The sequence below is a fragment of the Heptranchias perlo genome, chromosome 15, assembly GCF_035084215.1.
Source record: "Heptranchias perlo isolate sHepPer1 chromosome 15, sHepPer1.hap1, whole genome shotgun sequence".
In the NCBI taxonomy this organism is placed as follows: Eukaryota; Metazoa; Chordata; class Chondrichthyes; order Hexanchiformes; family Hexanchidae; genus Heptranchias; species Heptranchias perlo.
Window position 1 is genome coordinate 46,243,419 of NC_090339.1, and position 17,018 is coordinate 46,260,436.

At 42.4% G+C, this 17,018-nt stretch overlaps 1 protein-coding gene across 3 annotated transcripts in view; it reads left to right on the forward strand.

The window, feature by feature from the left end:
- amot (angiomotin) overlaps positions 1-17,018 on the forward strand; it is a 126,017-nt gene that overhangs the window by 72,547 nt on the left and 36,452 nt on the right. For all 3 annotated transcript variants that reach the window (XM_067997155.1, XM_067997156.1, XM_067997157.1), the window contains 2 exons: positions 6,190-6,496; positions 10,539-10,683. In XM_067997155.1, the coding sequence (XP_067853256.1) occupies positions 6,190-6,496; positions 10,539-10,683 (452 nt within the window). The remainder of the gene's footprint in view (positions 1-6,189; positions 6,497-10,538; positions 10,684-17,018) is intronic.

Below are 17,018 nucleotides of genomic sequence, written 5' to 3' on the forward strand. Positions count from 1 at the left end.
CAGACAAAGAAATTATCAAGAATCGGGAATAGAAGGAGGCAGAGTGCTTGAAACCTGGCAAGTTTGTTTGTCAGCCTCGCCAATACCTGTTTACTTCAGACTAGTCAGCAGGTGCCTCAGCTGACCGTTGAGCCCTAAAGATGTTGTTTTATTATGTTGATTGCCACTAGCTGGAAGGCTGAGGTCATAACTGCACCGATCAGTGTAAAGAAGCAAACAATAAAGTTCGGTTGTTTGCCTGCAATACACCCATTGGTGGCATGTTTTCTTAAAAAAAAACCACAAGAGCAATCAAATGCATTATAATGTACTTGTTTTACTAGTCTGCAAATATTTGGGAAATTCCACCACTGTGGCAACTATTTTCCATTTCAATTACTCATACTAAGCAAACACAAGAGGAACGTCATTCGATTGGGAGAGTCACATTAGATTAGCAGGCAAAAGTGCCAATTCTTATCTGGCAAAGAGCTGAATCTCCTGGCAGTGCAGTTAAGATTTGAATGAGCGGTGGCTTTCCCAGCCATCCTGGTGAGTCCGTGTCAATCTGTTAGGTGGGAAAGTGCTATACGACATAGGATGGAAGATTACCATTCTTGCAGCTGATTTCTTTGAAACATTTTTCTGATTTTTGTTGAACGTGAACTTAATGCCATGTGACGAGACTAATGGTGTAATGATGCAGGATAAGTATCTCGGGATAAATTATACGAAGTAGGGGACACTAAAGGGACCCGAAATTGTATTAAATAAGAATCTGGTATACATAAATATTAGATCAATAATAAATAGGAGTTAAAAGGATACTAAGATTAAACATGTAAATAATATTAGGTATATATATATATAAAATAAGTAGACTCTAACCACAATGGCGGGACAGCTGAGACCCGTTGCCTTCAATTCCTGCGCCATGTGGGAACTCCAGGACACTTCAGATGTCCTGGGTGACCATATGTACAGAAAGTGCCTCCGGATGCTTGAGCTCAAGCTCAGAGTTTCCTACCATATGCAGAGCCTACCATATACACCTACCATATACAGAGAGACAGACTGTACCCCAAATATAACCCGCCCAATACAGAGAGACAGACTGTACCCCAAATATAACCCGCCCAATACAGAGAGACAGGCTGTACCCCAAATATAACCTGCCCGATACAGCACGGATTACAAAATTGGCTAAGTAACAAGAAGCAGAGAGTAGTAGTGAATGGTTGTTTTTCGGACTGGAGGGAGGTGTACAGTGGTGTTCCCCAGGGGTTGGTACTGGGACCACTGATTTTCTTGATATATATTAATGACTTGGACTTGGGTTTACAGGGCACAATTTCAAAATTTGCAGATGACACAAAACTTGGAAGGGTAGTAAACAGTGAGGAGGATAGTGATAGATTTCAAGAGAATATAGACAGATTGGTGGAATGGGCGGACACATGGCAGATGAAATTTAACGCAGAAAAATGCGGTGTGATACATTTCGGTAGGAAGAACGAGGAGAGGTAATATAAACTAGAGGGCACATTTCTAAAAGGGGGACAGGAACAGAGAGATCTGGGGGTACATGTGCACAAATCAAGGGCAGGTTGAGAAAGCGGTTAAAAAAGCATACGAGATATTGGGCTTTATAAATAGAGGCATAGAGTACAAAAGCAAGGAAGTCATGATGAACCTTTATAAAACACAGGTTCGACCACAACTGGAGTATTGTGTCCAGTTCTGGGCACTGCACTTTAGGAAAGATGTGAAGGCCATAGAGAGGGTGCAGAAAAGATTTACGAGAATGATTCCAGGGATGAGGGACTTTAGTTACCTGGATAGACAGGAGAAGCTAGGGTTGTTCTCCTTGGAACAGAGAAGGTTAACAGAGAAGGTTGAAAGGAGATTTGATATTTAAGGTGATTGGCCAAAGAACCAAAGGTGACATGAGGAAAAACTTTTTTACGCAGAGAGTGGTGAGGATCTGGAATGCACTGCAAGGGGGGTGGAGGAGACAGATTCAATCATGGCTTTCAAAAGGGAATTGGATAAGTACTTGAAAGGAAAAAATTTGCAGGGCTGTGGGGGAGTGGAACTAGCTGGATTGCTCTTGCATCGAGCCGGCACAGACTCAACAAGCTGAACGACCTCCTTCCGTGTGGTAACCTTTCTATGATTCTGGGAATGTGGCACTCGTTAATCAATTTTCAGTATTGAACACCGGTGAGGGTGGCGACACTTCGAAGGAGTGCAATCCGGACCATGGCACCGTGGGGCACAGCAAAGTGTAAGAATGCAGTGATTACAGGGGATTCAATAGTCGGGTGAACAAACAGGTGTTTCTGCAACCGCCGACATGAGACCCGCGTGGTATGTTGCCTCCCTGGTGCCAGGGTAAAGGACATCACTGAGAGGGTGCAGAACATTTTGAGGGGGGAAGGGAAACAGCAAGAAGTTTTGGTCCATGTGGGAACCAATGACATAGGATGGGAAAAAGGTTGAGGTCCTGCAGTCAGTTTCAGGCACTAGGGAGGAAGTTAAAAAGCAGGACCTCAAAGATGGTAATCTCTGGATTACTCCCAGTGCCATGGGCTAGTGAGTTTTTTTTATTTGTTAATGGGATGTGGGCGTCGCTGGCGAGGCCAGCATTTATTGCCCATCCCTAATTGCCTTTGAGGAGATGGTGGTGAGCGGCCTTCTTTAACCGTTGCAGTCCGTGTGGTGAAGGTTCTCCCACAGTGCTGTTAGGAAGAGAGTTCTAGGATTTTGACCCAGCGACGATGAAGGAACGGTGATATATTTCCAAGTCGGGATGGTGTGTGACTTGGAGGGGAATGTGCAGGTGGTGTTGTTCCCATGTGCCTGCTGCTCTTGTCCTTCTAGGTGGTAGAGGTCGCGGGTTTGGGAGGTGCTGTCGAAGAAGTCTTGGTGAGTATAGGAATAATGGGATAAGACAGGTTAATGTGTGGCTGGAGGAATGGTGCAGGAGGGAGGGCTTCAGATTCCTGGGGCATTGGGACCAGTTCTGGGGCAGAAGGGACCTCAACAGAGCTGGGACCAATATCCTTGTGGGGAAGTTAAGTGGTGCTGTGGGGGAGGGTTTAAACTAATTTGGCAGGGGGATGGGCACCAGGATGAAACATTAGAGAGGAGAAACATCATGCACAGAGGACTGGGATAGACGAATAGTACTAGAGTAAAGGAGAGTTCAGAAATAGGAGGGATCAGACAGGGGGCAAATGCGAGGCAGTCTAAATGGGTTTGGAGTGTATGTGCGTAAATGCATGATAAATAAGGTTGGTGCACTGCAGGTACGAGTCTCCACATGGGACTATGATATAGTGGCAGTAACAGAGACCTGGTTCAAAGAAAGGGAGGATTGGGTTATTAATATTCCTGGCTACAAGATATTTTGAAAAGATAGAGAAGGAAAAAAAGGAGGCGGGGGGCTGGAAGTATCAATCAAATAAACTATTGTAGCACTGGAAAGGGATGATGTAGCTGATGGGTCGAAGACAGAAGCTATTTGGTTAGAATTAAGGAACAATAGAGGAGCTATTATTCTACTGGGTGTGTACTATCGGCAGCAAATAGTGGGCAGGTGATAGAGGAGCAAATCTGCAGGCAAATTACAGAAAGATGCAAGAACTATAGAGTAGCGATAATGGGAGACTTCAATTATCCCAATATAGATTGGGATAGTAACAGTGAAAAGGGCAAAGAGGGGGAGGAATTCCTGAAATGTGTACAAGAGAACTTTCTGGAACAGTGTGTTTCCAGCCGGACGAGGAAGGAAGCAGTGCTGGATCTAGTTCTGGGGAATGAAGTGGAGCAAGCAGAGCATGTTTGAGTGGGGGAGCATTTGGGGAACGTGATCATAATATCAGGTATAAAATAGTTATGGAAAAAGATAAGGAACAATCAAGCGTAAAAACACTTAACTGGAGGAGGGCTAATTTTAGTGAATTAAAGAGAGATCTTGCCCAGGTGGATTGAAATGAGAAATTGTTAGGCAAAACAGTAATTGAACAATGGGAGGCCTTCAAAGAGGAGATAGTTCGGGTACAGAGTGGACACATTCCCACGAGGGGGAAAGGAAGGGCATCCAAAGCTAGAGCTCCCTGGATGACTAAAGATGTAAAGATTAAAATGAAGCAGAAAAAAGAGGCTTATGACAAACGTATGGTTCATAACACAGTAGAGAACCAAGCTGTATATAGAAAGTACAGAGGAGATCTTAAAAAAAAAGGGAATAAGAGGGGCAAAAAGAGAGTGAGAGAATAGAATAGCAGTAAACATAAACGGGAACTCAAAAGTCTCTTTATAAAGATATAAATAGTAAAAAGGTAGTTAAAGGAAGGGTGGGACCGATCAAGGATCAAAAAGAAGATTTTCTTGTGGAGGCAGAGGGCATCACTGAGGTACGAAATGAGTACTTTGCATCTGTCTTCACTCGAGAAGAAGATGCAGCAAATGTGATAGTAAAGGAAGCGGTAGTAGCGATAATGGAGAAAATAAAAATAGTTGAAGAGCAGGTACTTAAAAGGTTGGCTGTATTCAAAGTAGAAATGTCACCCGGTCCAGAAGGGATGCATCCTAAGTTACTGAGGGAAGTAAGGGTCGAAATTATGGAGGCTCTGACCATATCTTCCATTCCTCCTTAAATATGGGGGTGGTGCCAGAGGACTGCAAACATTGCACCCCTGTTCAAAAAAGGGGAGAGGGATAAACCCAGCAATTACAGGCCAGTCAGCCTAACGTCAGTGGTGGGGAAACTTCTAGAGACAATAATCAGGGACAAAATTAATTGGCACTTGGAGAAGTATGGGCTAATAAATGAAAGTCAGCACGGATTTGTTAAAGGCAATTCGTGTTTGACTAACTTGATTGAGTTTTTTGAAGTAATGGAGAGGGTTGATGAGGGTAGTGCGATTGATGTGCCTTTTGGAATTTCAAAAGGTGTTTGATGAAGTACCACATAATAGATTTGTTAGCAAAATTAAAGCCCATGGGATTAAAGGGACAGTGGCAGCGTGGATACGAAATTGGCTGAGGAACAGAGAGTAGAGGTGAACAGTTGTTTTTCAGACCGGAAGGAAGTATACAGTGGTGGTTCTGCTCATTTTAATATATATTAATGACCTGGACTTGGGTATAGAGGGCATAATTTCAAAGTTTGCAGATGGCATGACACTTGAGAATATAGCAAACAATGAGGAAGATAGTAACAGACTTCAGGAGGACCTAGACAGACTGGTGAAATGGGCAGACACGTGGAAGATGAAATTTAACACCCAGAAGTGTGAAGTGATACATTTTGGTAGGAAGAATGAGGAGAGGCAATATAAACTAAATAGTACAATTTTAAAGGGGGTGCAGAAACAGGAGACCTGGGAGTGTATGTACACAAACCTTTGAAAATGGCAAGACAAGTTGTGAAGGCTGTTAAAAAGGCATATGGGATCCTTGGCTTTATAAGTAGAGGCATAGAGTACAAAAGCAAAGCAGTTATGCTAAACCTTTATTAAACACTGGTTAGGCCTCCGCTGGAGCATTGTTTTCAATTCTCGGCATCACACTTTAGGAAGGATGTCAAGGCCTTAGAGAGGATGCAGAAGAGATTTACTAGAATGGTACCAGGGATGAGGGACTTCAGTTATGTGGAGAGACTGAGGCTCTTCTCCTTAGAACAGAGAAGGTTAAGAAGGGATTTGATAGAGGTGTTCAAAATCATGAACTGTTTTGATAGGGTAAATAAGGAGAAACTGTTTCCAGTGGCAGAAGGGTTGATAAATAGAGGATACAGATTTAAGGTGATTGGCAAAAGAACCAGAGGCGATATGGGAGAGAAAAATTTTGCGCAGCAAGTTATGATCTGGAATGCACTGCCTGAAAGGATGGTGGAAGTAGATTCAATAGTAACTTTCAAATGGGAATTGGACAAATACTTGAAGGGATAGCATTTACATGGCTTAAGGGGAAAGAGCAGGGGAGTGGGACTAATTGGATAGCTCTACCAAAGAGCTGGCACAGGCATGATGGGCCGAATGGCTTCCTCTGCTGTATGATTCTGTGATTCTATTCTATGACTGACTGGTTCCATGACAAGGCCCCTCCCTTTATATTAGACTACAATAAATTCACTGTCCGGTATTTGTAATATGCCTATTCATTATTATCTACAATTGGTAATCTCTCTTGTATTAACAGGCAAACACAAGAGGGACCGATATTTCAGCAATTGCAGTTACAGCAACGAATCTATCAGCACAGCCCATCATCATCTCAGACATCAATGGGATCTGTGTCTGTGATGCAGCCACCACCCTCACCAATGCTGATGGCTGCCCAGCCCCAACAGGCCCCCCTTGCAAACCACCTGCATCAGCAGTTCCATGGAGACCCATTGGCCATTGTCTTGCGAGCTCAGCAGATGGTAGAAATCCTGTCAGAGGAGAACCGTGCTCTTCGACAGGAGCTAGAGGGATACTACGACAAAGTGGCTAAATTGCAGAAGGTAAAAAGTGTTCTGTTAGCAGCATTTACACTACAGGTAGCATAAATGACTAATTATTTTTTATTGTATCGTAAGATACAATAAAAGTCTGTAATTTATCAGAGTTTCTAAATTAAGTGGGCTTGGGGCAGTGCCAATCCTGTTGGGCACAAGTCCATACCATGAAACTGCCCTTAAATTGGCACTAAACTAACAAGACTTGCTTAGAGGCCACCAGCTAGAAATTGAAATGTGGTAAGATTGCTTTTCTGGCGATGGGGTTGAGGCACATTGTTATGGTAAAGTGGAGGTAAACCTGCAACCTTTAATGCAATACCTGACATGGAAATGCTTGGAAGTTACATTGGGTGTAAAAAGTCGGAAAATGTTTAAATCTTGACCATTGGCATCCTCACCTTGATAAGCACATGTCAGATTACATGACCTGTTACTAATCTAATATATAATACATTTTGTGTCTGTAGGTGTGATAGAATCATAGAAAGGTTACAGCACGGAAGGAGGCTATTCGGCCCATCGAGTCCGCACCGGCTCTATGCAAGAGCAATCCAGCTAGTCCCATTCCCCTGCCCTATCCCCATAGCCCTGCAAATTTTTGCCTTTCAAATACTTATCCAGTTCCCTTTTGAAGGCCATGATTGAATCTGCCTCCATCCCATCTCGGGCAGTGCATTCCAGATCCTAACCACTCGCTGTGTAAAAAAGTTTTTCCTCATGTCACCTTTGGTTCTTTTGCCAGTCACCTTAAATCTGTGTCCTCTGGTTCTTGATTCTTCCGCCAATGGGAACAGTTTCTCTCTATCTACTCTGCCTAGACCCTTCATGGTTTTGAATACCTCTATCAACCGTCTCTGTTCCAAAGAGAACAACCCCAGCTTCTCCAGTCTATCCATGTAACTAAAGTCCCTCATCCCTGGAATCATTCTGGTAAATCTCTGCTGCACCCTCTCTAAGGTCTTCACATCTTTCCAAAAGTGCAGTGCCCAGAACTGGGGACAGTACTCCAGTTGTGGCCGAACCAGTGTTTTATAAAGGTTCATCATGACTTCCATACTTTTGTACTCTATGCCTCTATTTATAAAGCTCAGGATCCCGTACACTTTTATAACCGCTTTCTCAACCTACCCTGCCACTTTCAATGATTTGTGCATATATGCCCCCAGAAATCTCTGTTCCTGTTCCCCTTTTAGAGTTGTGCCCTCTAGTTTATATTGCCTCTCCTAGTTTTTCCTACCAAAATGTATCACTACGCATTTTTCTGGGTTAAATTTCATCCTCCACGTATCCGCCCATTCCTCCAGCCTGCCTATATCCTCTTGTAGTCGATCACTATCCTCCTCACTGTTTACTACCCTTCCAAGTTTTGTGTCATCTGCAAATTTTGAAATTGTGGCCTGTGCACCCAATTCCAAATCATTAATATATATCAAGAAAAGCAGATGTTTGTAAGTAGTCTGTGATTGTTTTCCTTCTGATTGGCTGGTGTAGTTGATAAGTTCACTAATTTCTTTGCAACAAAACGACCAATCCTAGCAAAATCAACTTCAAGATACAGCCATCATTATTTTTTTTGTCAGCTGTGTCTGACACTTTGAGAAACCTCTCATTTTACTTGAGTTTCCAAACCAAGCTAATGAGAAATCCATACATGTAGTATTTTCTCATTGTCTGACATGAAGTGCACACAGTCTCCACATATGGACACACCTCACTTACGTGAGTCCAGAGAGCTTGGGTGCAGATTGGTAGAGCCAAAGCTTAGGCACAAGTGTGTGGGGATGTTGCTGGGTTTAACCAGCTAAAACTGCACCAGTATCAGTATAGAGCTTCTAACTGCTTCTTCAGCTAGGATAACCTATGTTAGGCTATTGGTTTGCAGGTTTATTTGCAGCCAAATATAAAGAATCCCAGTCTGGAGTGAACAGTCTGCCCCTCCTAATGAGGTGGGATAGCTGGCCAGTCATCATCATGCTCTGGGGTACTATGGAACTACCTGGTCCAGGTATTAGATTATCAAGTCTACCACTAAGGCTTGGTTCTGAATTTTTATCAACAGGCTAGTCATCTTGGAGCCATATTAACACCAAAGAGACGGTGCTTATCTCCCCTCATCCCTTTTCCCTTCCTCCAAAAGAAGAATAGTCACTAGTTGGTCATCGGGCAGCAGACAAGTACGGGTCTGAGTTCTCATTAGTTGGACAACAAGTTCTAGAATCTCCTCACAGCAGCGTGATGAGCAGCACAACTCAACATTGCCACCATGCTCTTGTTCACAACATTAATACACACCATACCCCATCAAAGTCCTTGGAAGTGTGGGGCATCAATAACAGCTGCCAGCTATCGTGACCAGTTTGACACATTGAATCCATAGTGTAAGACAGAGGTAGTGAGGCAGCAGTGCTTTCTGTTTGAGTTCTCTATCCAGTGGGTCAGTTGTTTCTGCCAATGTATCTTTGTTTTGGAGGCAAACTTTTTCTAGTCTGAAGGCAGAGTCGCTGGAGGTGAGAGGAGCATCAGAGCCACATGTGCTCCCTTGAGAGAGCCAGCTTGAGCGGGACAGCCCAAGGTGAATATTGAGACTGTGACTTGAACTAGAGAGGAACAATGTGCGGCCGATTGCGCCAGTTAATATTGGAGTGAGTGGACGTGAATGCGGAATGAGTTTTATGCACCCCAGCCGTGAGAACTAAATGATATTTCTCATCACAGCTGAGCTGATAAGGAGAGGACCCAACAGAGAAATAAAACTCCTGACAAGAAAGGAAGGAAAAAAATAGGGAAAAATCAATGGGTGAATTAATCCAGGCTGCTGTTTTTCATCTCCTCTTGCTGCTTTGATGCTTTGCCTGTCTGATATCTCGGCTTGCGAATAGTACATAGCATGGATGGTTGAAAAAAGGAGGAAGAGGAAATAATTCTAATGTAAATTGGAGTGGTTGTTGTTTTAAAATAAGGAAAAAAAACATTTCTTCCATAGACCATGTGCAATCCTCTCTACAATGGACTTCATTCATTTAATTCCCTAGTAGCCTAGTGGTTATGCTACTCAACTGGCAACCCAGAGGTCATAAGTTCAGACCTACCAGAGCATGTTGTGAAATTGAATTTCATAAATCTGGTAATTTGGGGGCCAGCACTGGAAAATATGACCATGAAAAGCTGCCGGATTATTGTCAAAAACCCAACTAGTTCCTTAACGCCCTTCAGGGAAGGGAGCTATCACCCCTACCTGGTCTGGCTTGTACATTACTCCAGTCCCACAACATGTGGTTGACTTTTAATGCCCTCTAAAGTATCCATCCATCCACCACCACCTCACTGCAACTAAGGATGGTCAATAAATGCAGCTTTGCCAGTGCCACCCACATTCCAAGATTTTTTTTTTAAAAAAAGGTAAGGTTCTGCAGTGTTCTTCCTGCCTAAAAAAAAATTAAAAAGTAAAATTGCATAATATCTGTGTCTCATTATATTGATAGCTGCAGCACTGACTGGCATGTCCATTGATTTTTGAGCGTTTCCATCTGTAGGGGTCCCTTGAGATATTGACACACTCCTAAGAACCCCCTGTTTTAATTTCTGAAAGATGGTGTCAGCTACCCAAAGGAAAACAGTACTATTATTGTGGAAAATGTTTCCAACGGAAATAACATGCTAGTGAGTCAACAAATACAGAAAAATCTAGAAATACGATAACAGGCTGTCAGAAATCTGATCTCGGAGTCCCCTGGGATACACTCGAGGACTGCATTTCAAAACCTATGATTTAAATGTAGTAATTTGCTAATATCTCTTTGGTATCCTCAACACACATTTTGGGAATTGGGGCAGCTCCAAAATCAGCCCCGATCAACAGTGTAATCCCTGTACTTATCTTGAACTGAGCGAAGGTGCTGGTTTCTGTATGGTTTGCCCAGCATCCAGCTGCAGTACTGTCTTGGTTCTGGCTGCAAGCCCCAGACTGCATCGTGATGTATGGTATGGATCTGCTGCTTCGGGCACTGATGAAGGAGTTCACTATTAACTTTCTCTCTTGTTACAGATGGAGATGGAAATCGAGCGGGTTTCAGAAGCTTACGAAAACCTGGTGAAGTCTTCTTCCAAGAAGGAGGCCTTGGAAAAAGCCATGCGGAACAAGTTAGAAGGAGAAATCCGCAGACTTCATGACTTCAATCGAGATCTAAGAGGTAAAATATGTCTTAGTGTTTCAATAGGAATAGATTAAAAGGTGAAAATAGATGTTAGTTTTGTATTTAGTGACTTTCTAAAGCAGTAAATGTATCTGAAAGGTTGCAAGGTATTTATTCACTCCTGACTACTTCAATTGCTATATTAAGAAAAATCCACTTTATTTAATCTCTCCAGCCCATCCTTGGGAAGGAAAACGGGAGTGCAATTTGGCCCTGTGCCTCTGCCAGTGCTGCTCTGTAACTGAGTACTTGGAGGTGTGTAGTAACAGCCCAAGTTTTCTTTTGTGCTTCCACCCTTTTCCTTAATGTGAGGAACTAGCTTGGTTTCCCCGCCCCATTCCCCCATGACAACACGGCTCTTTTCTTGTGTTTGCCTTATGTTGAATCATAGGCAAATGTCTGCAACCTGCCTTTCTATGGCACGAGCAGTGCAGTACTGATGCATTGTGCCAACATGCCATCCTGTCATTCACTTATAAGTATGTGCTTTGGTAGTGACTAATAGGAGAAAAATGTTCAGCTGTGGACTGTCCTAAAGATTGGTCTACATAATAATATAAGATAAATACAGATCAGTGAGACCGTTTGGCGCATCCAGCTCATCCTTTCATAGAAATCTTTGATTTCTCCCCTCGCATGTCAGGCATTAGTCATTCGGTGTATGAAGAAATGCTTTCTGGCATCAGTCCCCACCTTGCCTTTTAACGGTTTCTCCCTATGTCCTTTTGTCCTGCAGTCATGGTTTAACTTGAAAGAGTGTTCAGGATTAACCCTTTCTGTCCTACTTAGTATTTTATATACCTCTATTTGGTCCTTATCCACTTCCTTTCAAGATTTCAGGATCCAAGTTTTTCTAATTCCCAAGACCCTGATAGTTTTTCTGTGATGTTGGCAATGCTGGCAAAGTCACATTTATTGTCCATCCCTAGTTGCCCTGAGAAGGTGGTGGTGGACCTTCTCCTTGATGTGCTACAGTCCTTCTGCTGATAGTACTCCCACAGTGGAGTTAGGTAGGAAATTTCAGGGTTTTCACCCAGTGATGATGAAGGCACCATGGTAAATGGCTAAATCAGAATGGTGTATGACTTGGAGGTGACTGTTCCTGCAATCTTGCTGGTCTTATCTTTCTTGGTGGTAGAGGTCATGGGACTGGGAGGTGCTATCAAAGTAAGCTTGTGAGTTGTTGCTGTGTGTCTTGACAATGGTACATACTGTGAGCGCAGTGCACCAATAGTGCAGAAGGTGGATATTGAGTCTAATAGCAGGCGCATCAGCCAAGCAGACTGCTCTGACCTGAATGGTGTCGAGCTTCTTGTGTGCTGTTGCAGTTGCACCCATCTGGGTGAGTGGTGATTATTCACCACACTTCTGACATGAGCCTTATAGATGGTGGAGAGGCTTTGAGGGGTCAGGAGGTGAACTACTTGTTACGTAGTGCCTAGCGTTTGCTGTAATCTTGTAGTCAAGTTGTTGAAATGACTGGTCCATGTAAACGTCTAGTCAGTGATGACCCCATGGATGTTGGTTGTAATTAGGAGACTCAATAATGGTGCCATTGAAAGCCATCGGGAGCTGATTGGGCCTTTTCTAGTAATTGCCAGGTACATACGTGGTATGTATGTTATATGTTACCTGCCACTTGGCAGCCCAAGCCTGGATGTTGTCCAGGTGCTGCTGTAGGCTGACAGTATTGGAGGAGTTGTGAATGGAGCTGAACACTAGAATCACCCATGAACAGTCTCATTCCTAACCTTATGACAGAAGGAAGGTACTTGATTAAGTAGTTGAAGGTGGTTGGGCTGAGGATGTTGCCCTGAAGAACTGCTGCAGCAATATCTTAGGACTAGGATGATTGGCCTCCAACAACTACGACCATTTTCATTTTGTGTCAGGCATGATTTCAGCCATTGGAGGGTTTTTCTTATTGAACTCAATTTTGCTAGAGCTTCTTGGTGCAATACTTGGTTGAATGCTATTCTAATGTTGAGAGCAGTTACCTTCACCTCTCTTCTGACATTCAGCCCTTGTGTTCATCCTTGCCTCAAGGCTGTGACCAGGTCTGGAGCTGAGTGGTTCTGGTGGCATTGATGAGCAGGCTATTGGATGGGTGTCACTTGATGCACTATGGATGACTCGTTCCGTCACTTTACTGATTGGGAGAAGGATGATAGGGCAGTACGTGGCCTGGTTAGACTTGTCCTGCTTTTTGTGGCCAGTAAATACCTGGCCAATTTTCCACATTGTTAAGTAGATGCCAGTGTCATAGTTGTATTGGAATAGCTTGGCTAAGGGGGCTGATAGTTCTGGTGTGTAGGTCTCCAGCGCTACAGCCGAGATGTTGTCAGAACTCATCGACATTTTGAGCCACTTTTAGTTGGAGATGCTTGCAAACACTTCTGCTTTGTCTCTTGTATTCATGTTCTAGGTTCTGCCATGGTTGAGGATGTGGATGTCCATGGAGATTCCTCCTCTCGTTTGTTACCTGATTGTCCACCACCTTTCTTAACTGGATGTAGTAGGGTTACAGAGCTTTGCTCTATTTATAGCCTGTTGCTTTTGGTGTTTAGCATGCAGATATGGTATAATGATACACATCAGATCACTTTTATAATTTCCTTGTTTCTATATCTGGTCCTGATGAATAATGTTCCTTCAAAATGTTATTTTCAAATATAAAAATGCCACAAAACACATTTTTTGTACAATGGTGAAAGTATGCTGGAAGCAGGACTGTGAAGTATTCTTTTTATCGTTGAGCAACTTCAAGAAGTTTGAGAAGTACCCAGTGTTGTGAAATCTATCCTCTTCCTCAGTTACTGGGGCAACAGACAACTCTCCAGTACTGGGGCAACAACTGGAATAGCTGCACAAATGCAAGCTTGAAAGTCATAATTTTGGACTTCGCTGGCAGCTAAATCTCCTCCCGTGGGGCATGGCTGAATCTTATATGCCTGCAACCAAAATAAATGATGGCCCCTCTGTCTGACACAAGTGTTTACATTTGCTGGTGGGAGACTGCTGCTTCAAGAAGTGTTGGTGAAATCCATGTCTTTAAGTGCCACCTCATTTACTTTATAACACCGCTACCCAAAGTGGAGGCCTCTGCTGACAACAGCACTGTAAAGTGTGCATTAGAAGCAATTCCTAATTCCTATTGCTTCACAAGCCCTTGAAGATTTTTTTTTGCTAAATCGACATAATTTTGATGCTTAAAAGCAGCACCAAAAAAAATTCCACAACTCTGCAGATTTCCTTAATTTCAGTTGAAGAGGTTTTTGGAAATTCCTGCAGATATGTGTGATGGAAAGCAGATGTGCATTTCAAAAATTGCACTAAAAAGTCAGCATGGCAAAGCATTTATTATTTTCAGGGAACGTTTAAACTCTGGGCTGTTGAGAATTATATATCGCTGGTCTCCTTGTAGGTTTTCCGGTAGATTATGGCCTGTTATAATATATACTAATAAAACTTAGAAAAATTGGAATAGAGAAAGTTAGGGAGGGGGTTCTAAAAAGTTTTCAAGATTACGAAGGGTAAATAGTGAAAGATACTTTCTACTGGTTGGAGAATCAGTAACAAGGATGCATTGACTGGGGATTATCACAAGAAGAACGAAGGGAGAAGTTAGAAGAATCTTTTTGAATAAGAGGGTTATTAGATCATGGAATGGTTTACCATGAGTGGCTAGTGCGATAGACACCATAACATCTTTTAATATGAAATGGGATAAATATTTGAAAAGGAAGAATATTAAAGGATGCAGGGAAATGGGAGTGGAGTAGCCAGCACCAGCACAAGTGTGATGAGCCGAATGGCCTCCTTCTGTGCTACACTTTCTGTGATAATAGTCTGTATTTTGAAACTGTAATTAAAAAGTCACGGTAGTGCCACAGAGTGCTTGGAGGCAAGCTAATTTTTACAATTCCTGCTATAGTCAGCTTTAATCTCAGCTCTGCCGGCAAAACACTAACCATAATTAACATTAGTACCACACAATGTTAGTTAGAAACACAAATATACCATGGCAGGAGCATGTTGCCCTAAATGAAAAGACAGTGCTGGGGGAAAGGGCACTCATTGTTCAAAAGCCTATCTTAAAAGCAGTCAACATAAAGATATAGGTCAGCTGGTCTGAAATATATTTAATTTTACAGCCTCATATAGAACTGACAATTTGTGTATCCATTTTCCTCGTCCACCTTCCTCCTCAACTGCTTTGGTGATGTAAGGGTGATCCATGTTTGTCCTGCACAGATTCCATTCATTTTTCTAGGAGCCAGTACTTGGGGAACCAATCCTTAGACATCCAACTCTGGGAAGAATGACTACGCACTGGGAATTGCTGTGTTCTGTTTTCCTTACTTTCCTCTTGTGTGCACTGTATTTTCCCTTCTTGCACTCAAACTAAACTGTGAGTAGTACAAAGGGAACACAGGTTCAAAATGGTGAAAAGCAAGCTCTGGAGACGAATGTCAGGAAATTGTTCTACATGCAGTGACCAACACATGGAGTGGACCTCCAGGTAGAGCAGTGGAGGCAAAAACTGTGTAAACATTTAAAAAAATAATTGGATGCTATGATGGTGATTGGAGACTGAGTATCTTTCTGGATGGATGAACTAAGATGGGTAAAATGGCCTTGCTCATCTGTGTATGTTCTGTTTTCCCTCCTTGCACTTGTCTTTGTTCTATTTGCTTTTGCCCTTTCCCTTGCAAGTGTACTTTCCCCCAGTTTTGTTCTCCTGAGCTTTTTCTCCTCCTTTTGCAGCTTCTTTTGCTCTCAACAATAACAGATTGCATTTAGTTAGGTTTCACTATATAAAAGGTGCGAAGGCGCTTCACAAAGGTGAAAACTGATGCCGAGCAGCAGTAGAAGAATTAGGAGTAGATATCAACAGTATGGTCAAAGAGGTAGATTTGGAAAAGACTTTCGAAGGTTGCAGAGGAAGGTAGCTGGGTTTAGGAGGAGTGTTCCAGATTGTAGGACCAAGAAGGCTGTCAGTGAAAGTGAAGGGAAGGGAGGCTACAAAGAAGGCCAGAGTCAGAGCGGTGGGGTACACATGCTGCCACTTAGAATGGAGGAAGTTGCAGAGAAGTCAAGGAGGATAAAAAGAAATAGTATGAAACAGTCATACTTACAAATGATGATTCTCATGCTTTTTCCCCTCTTTGCTTCTGCTGCTACTTCCATTGCTACTTTAATGTTTTATATGAATTAAGACTTTATTGTGTTTTAGCTGTTAGAAAGCAACATTTTCCTTACCTACATGGTGCTATACTTTGAAGTGAATGCTTAGTTATTAAACTGTTGCATACACTGATGCACCGATGGATGGACAGGATAGAATTTTGAGTATCAGTTAAAAGGCACTATAACAAATAATATAGATGAAAGATTTGAGATAAAAGGATTGGAAAACCAAATGACAAACACTGCAAAGTAGGTGAGAAAGGGAAGTGAGTGAAAGAATGAGGTTGTATGCAGGACATGAACTAGATTTTCAGATGAGCTCATTGGACTGGTATTCAGTAATTTAGACAAGTGAAAACATGTGTAATGAATTTTCCGTAAGCTAATATAAATGATTTTCAGTAAAACTGCACTAGCGATATTGCAAAAGAGCATAATATCCTTACATGAGCGTTCTTTGCTACATGGTGGTGGGACACTAGAATGTTGCTGAAAACAGGGTACTCATGAAGGGACTGTAAACAATTTTAACTGTTCAATTATATACAGCAACTATTAAAAATGGACACCAATGGACAAGTTGTAAGGCTGCAACATCATTTTGTTTTAAGATCTTTAAAACCCAGAAAAGCTTTACATTTTCCGTTTGATTCCACTTGAAGCATTGGATTATACTGCAGCCACATAGATATTTATTATTATATATGCCACCTGAACCTCTTTGTTACATTCCAGCTTGTAACTCACTTCCAGGTGTCCATTAATATGCAATTTGAAACTCTCCATTGAATTTTTGCTTGCCGTATGTCAGTTGTAATTTGAGCATACCAGGCTGGCTGGCATTTGAATTGGCTGCCATTGACTTGATATGTTTCATCTCTGCCCTCAATGGAGGGGCTGCTCGAATGGTGCATTTAAATTGGAAAACAATTTTGGAAGTGGTTCTGCGATGCTGGCTATAGCTCTCGTTGCTTTAGAAAGTACTTGTTTATATTGAGGGAACCTTCTACAGTGGTGGATTTACATTTAAACAACTGCATATCGTGCAAAAGCTTGTGCATAAGCAGTTGGTTTTAAAGCTACTGTTTGCAATGGCTGGTAAGGTCCATACAGGCGAGCAATGGGAAACTGCTCTGCTGGCT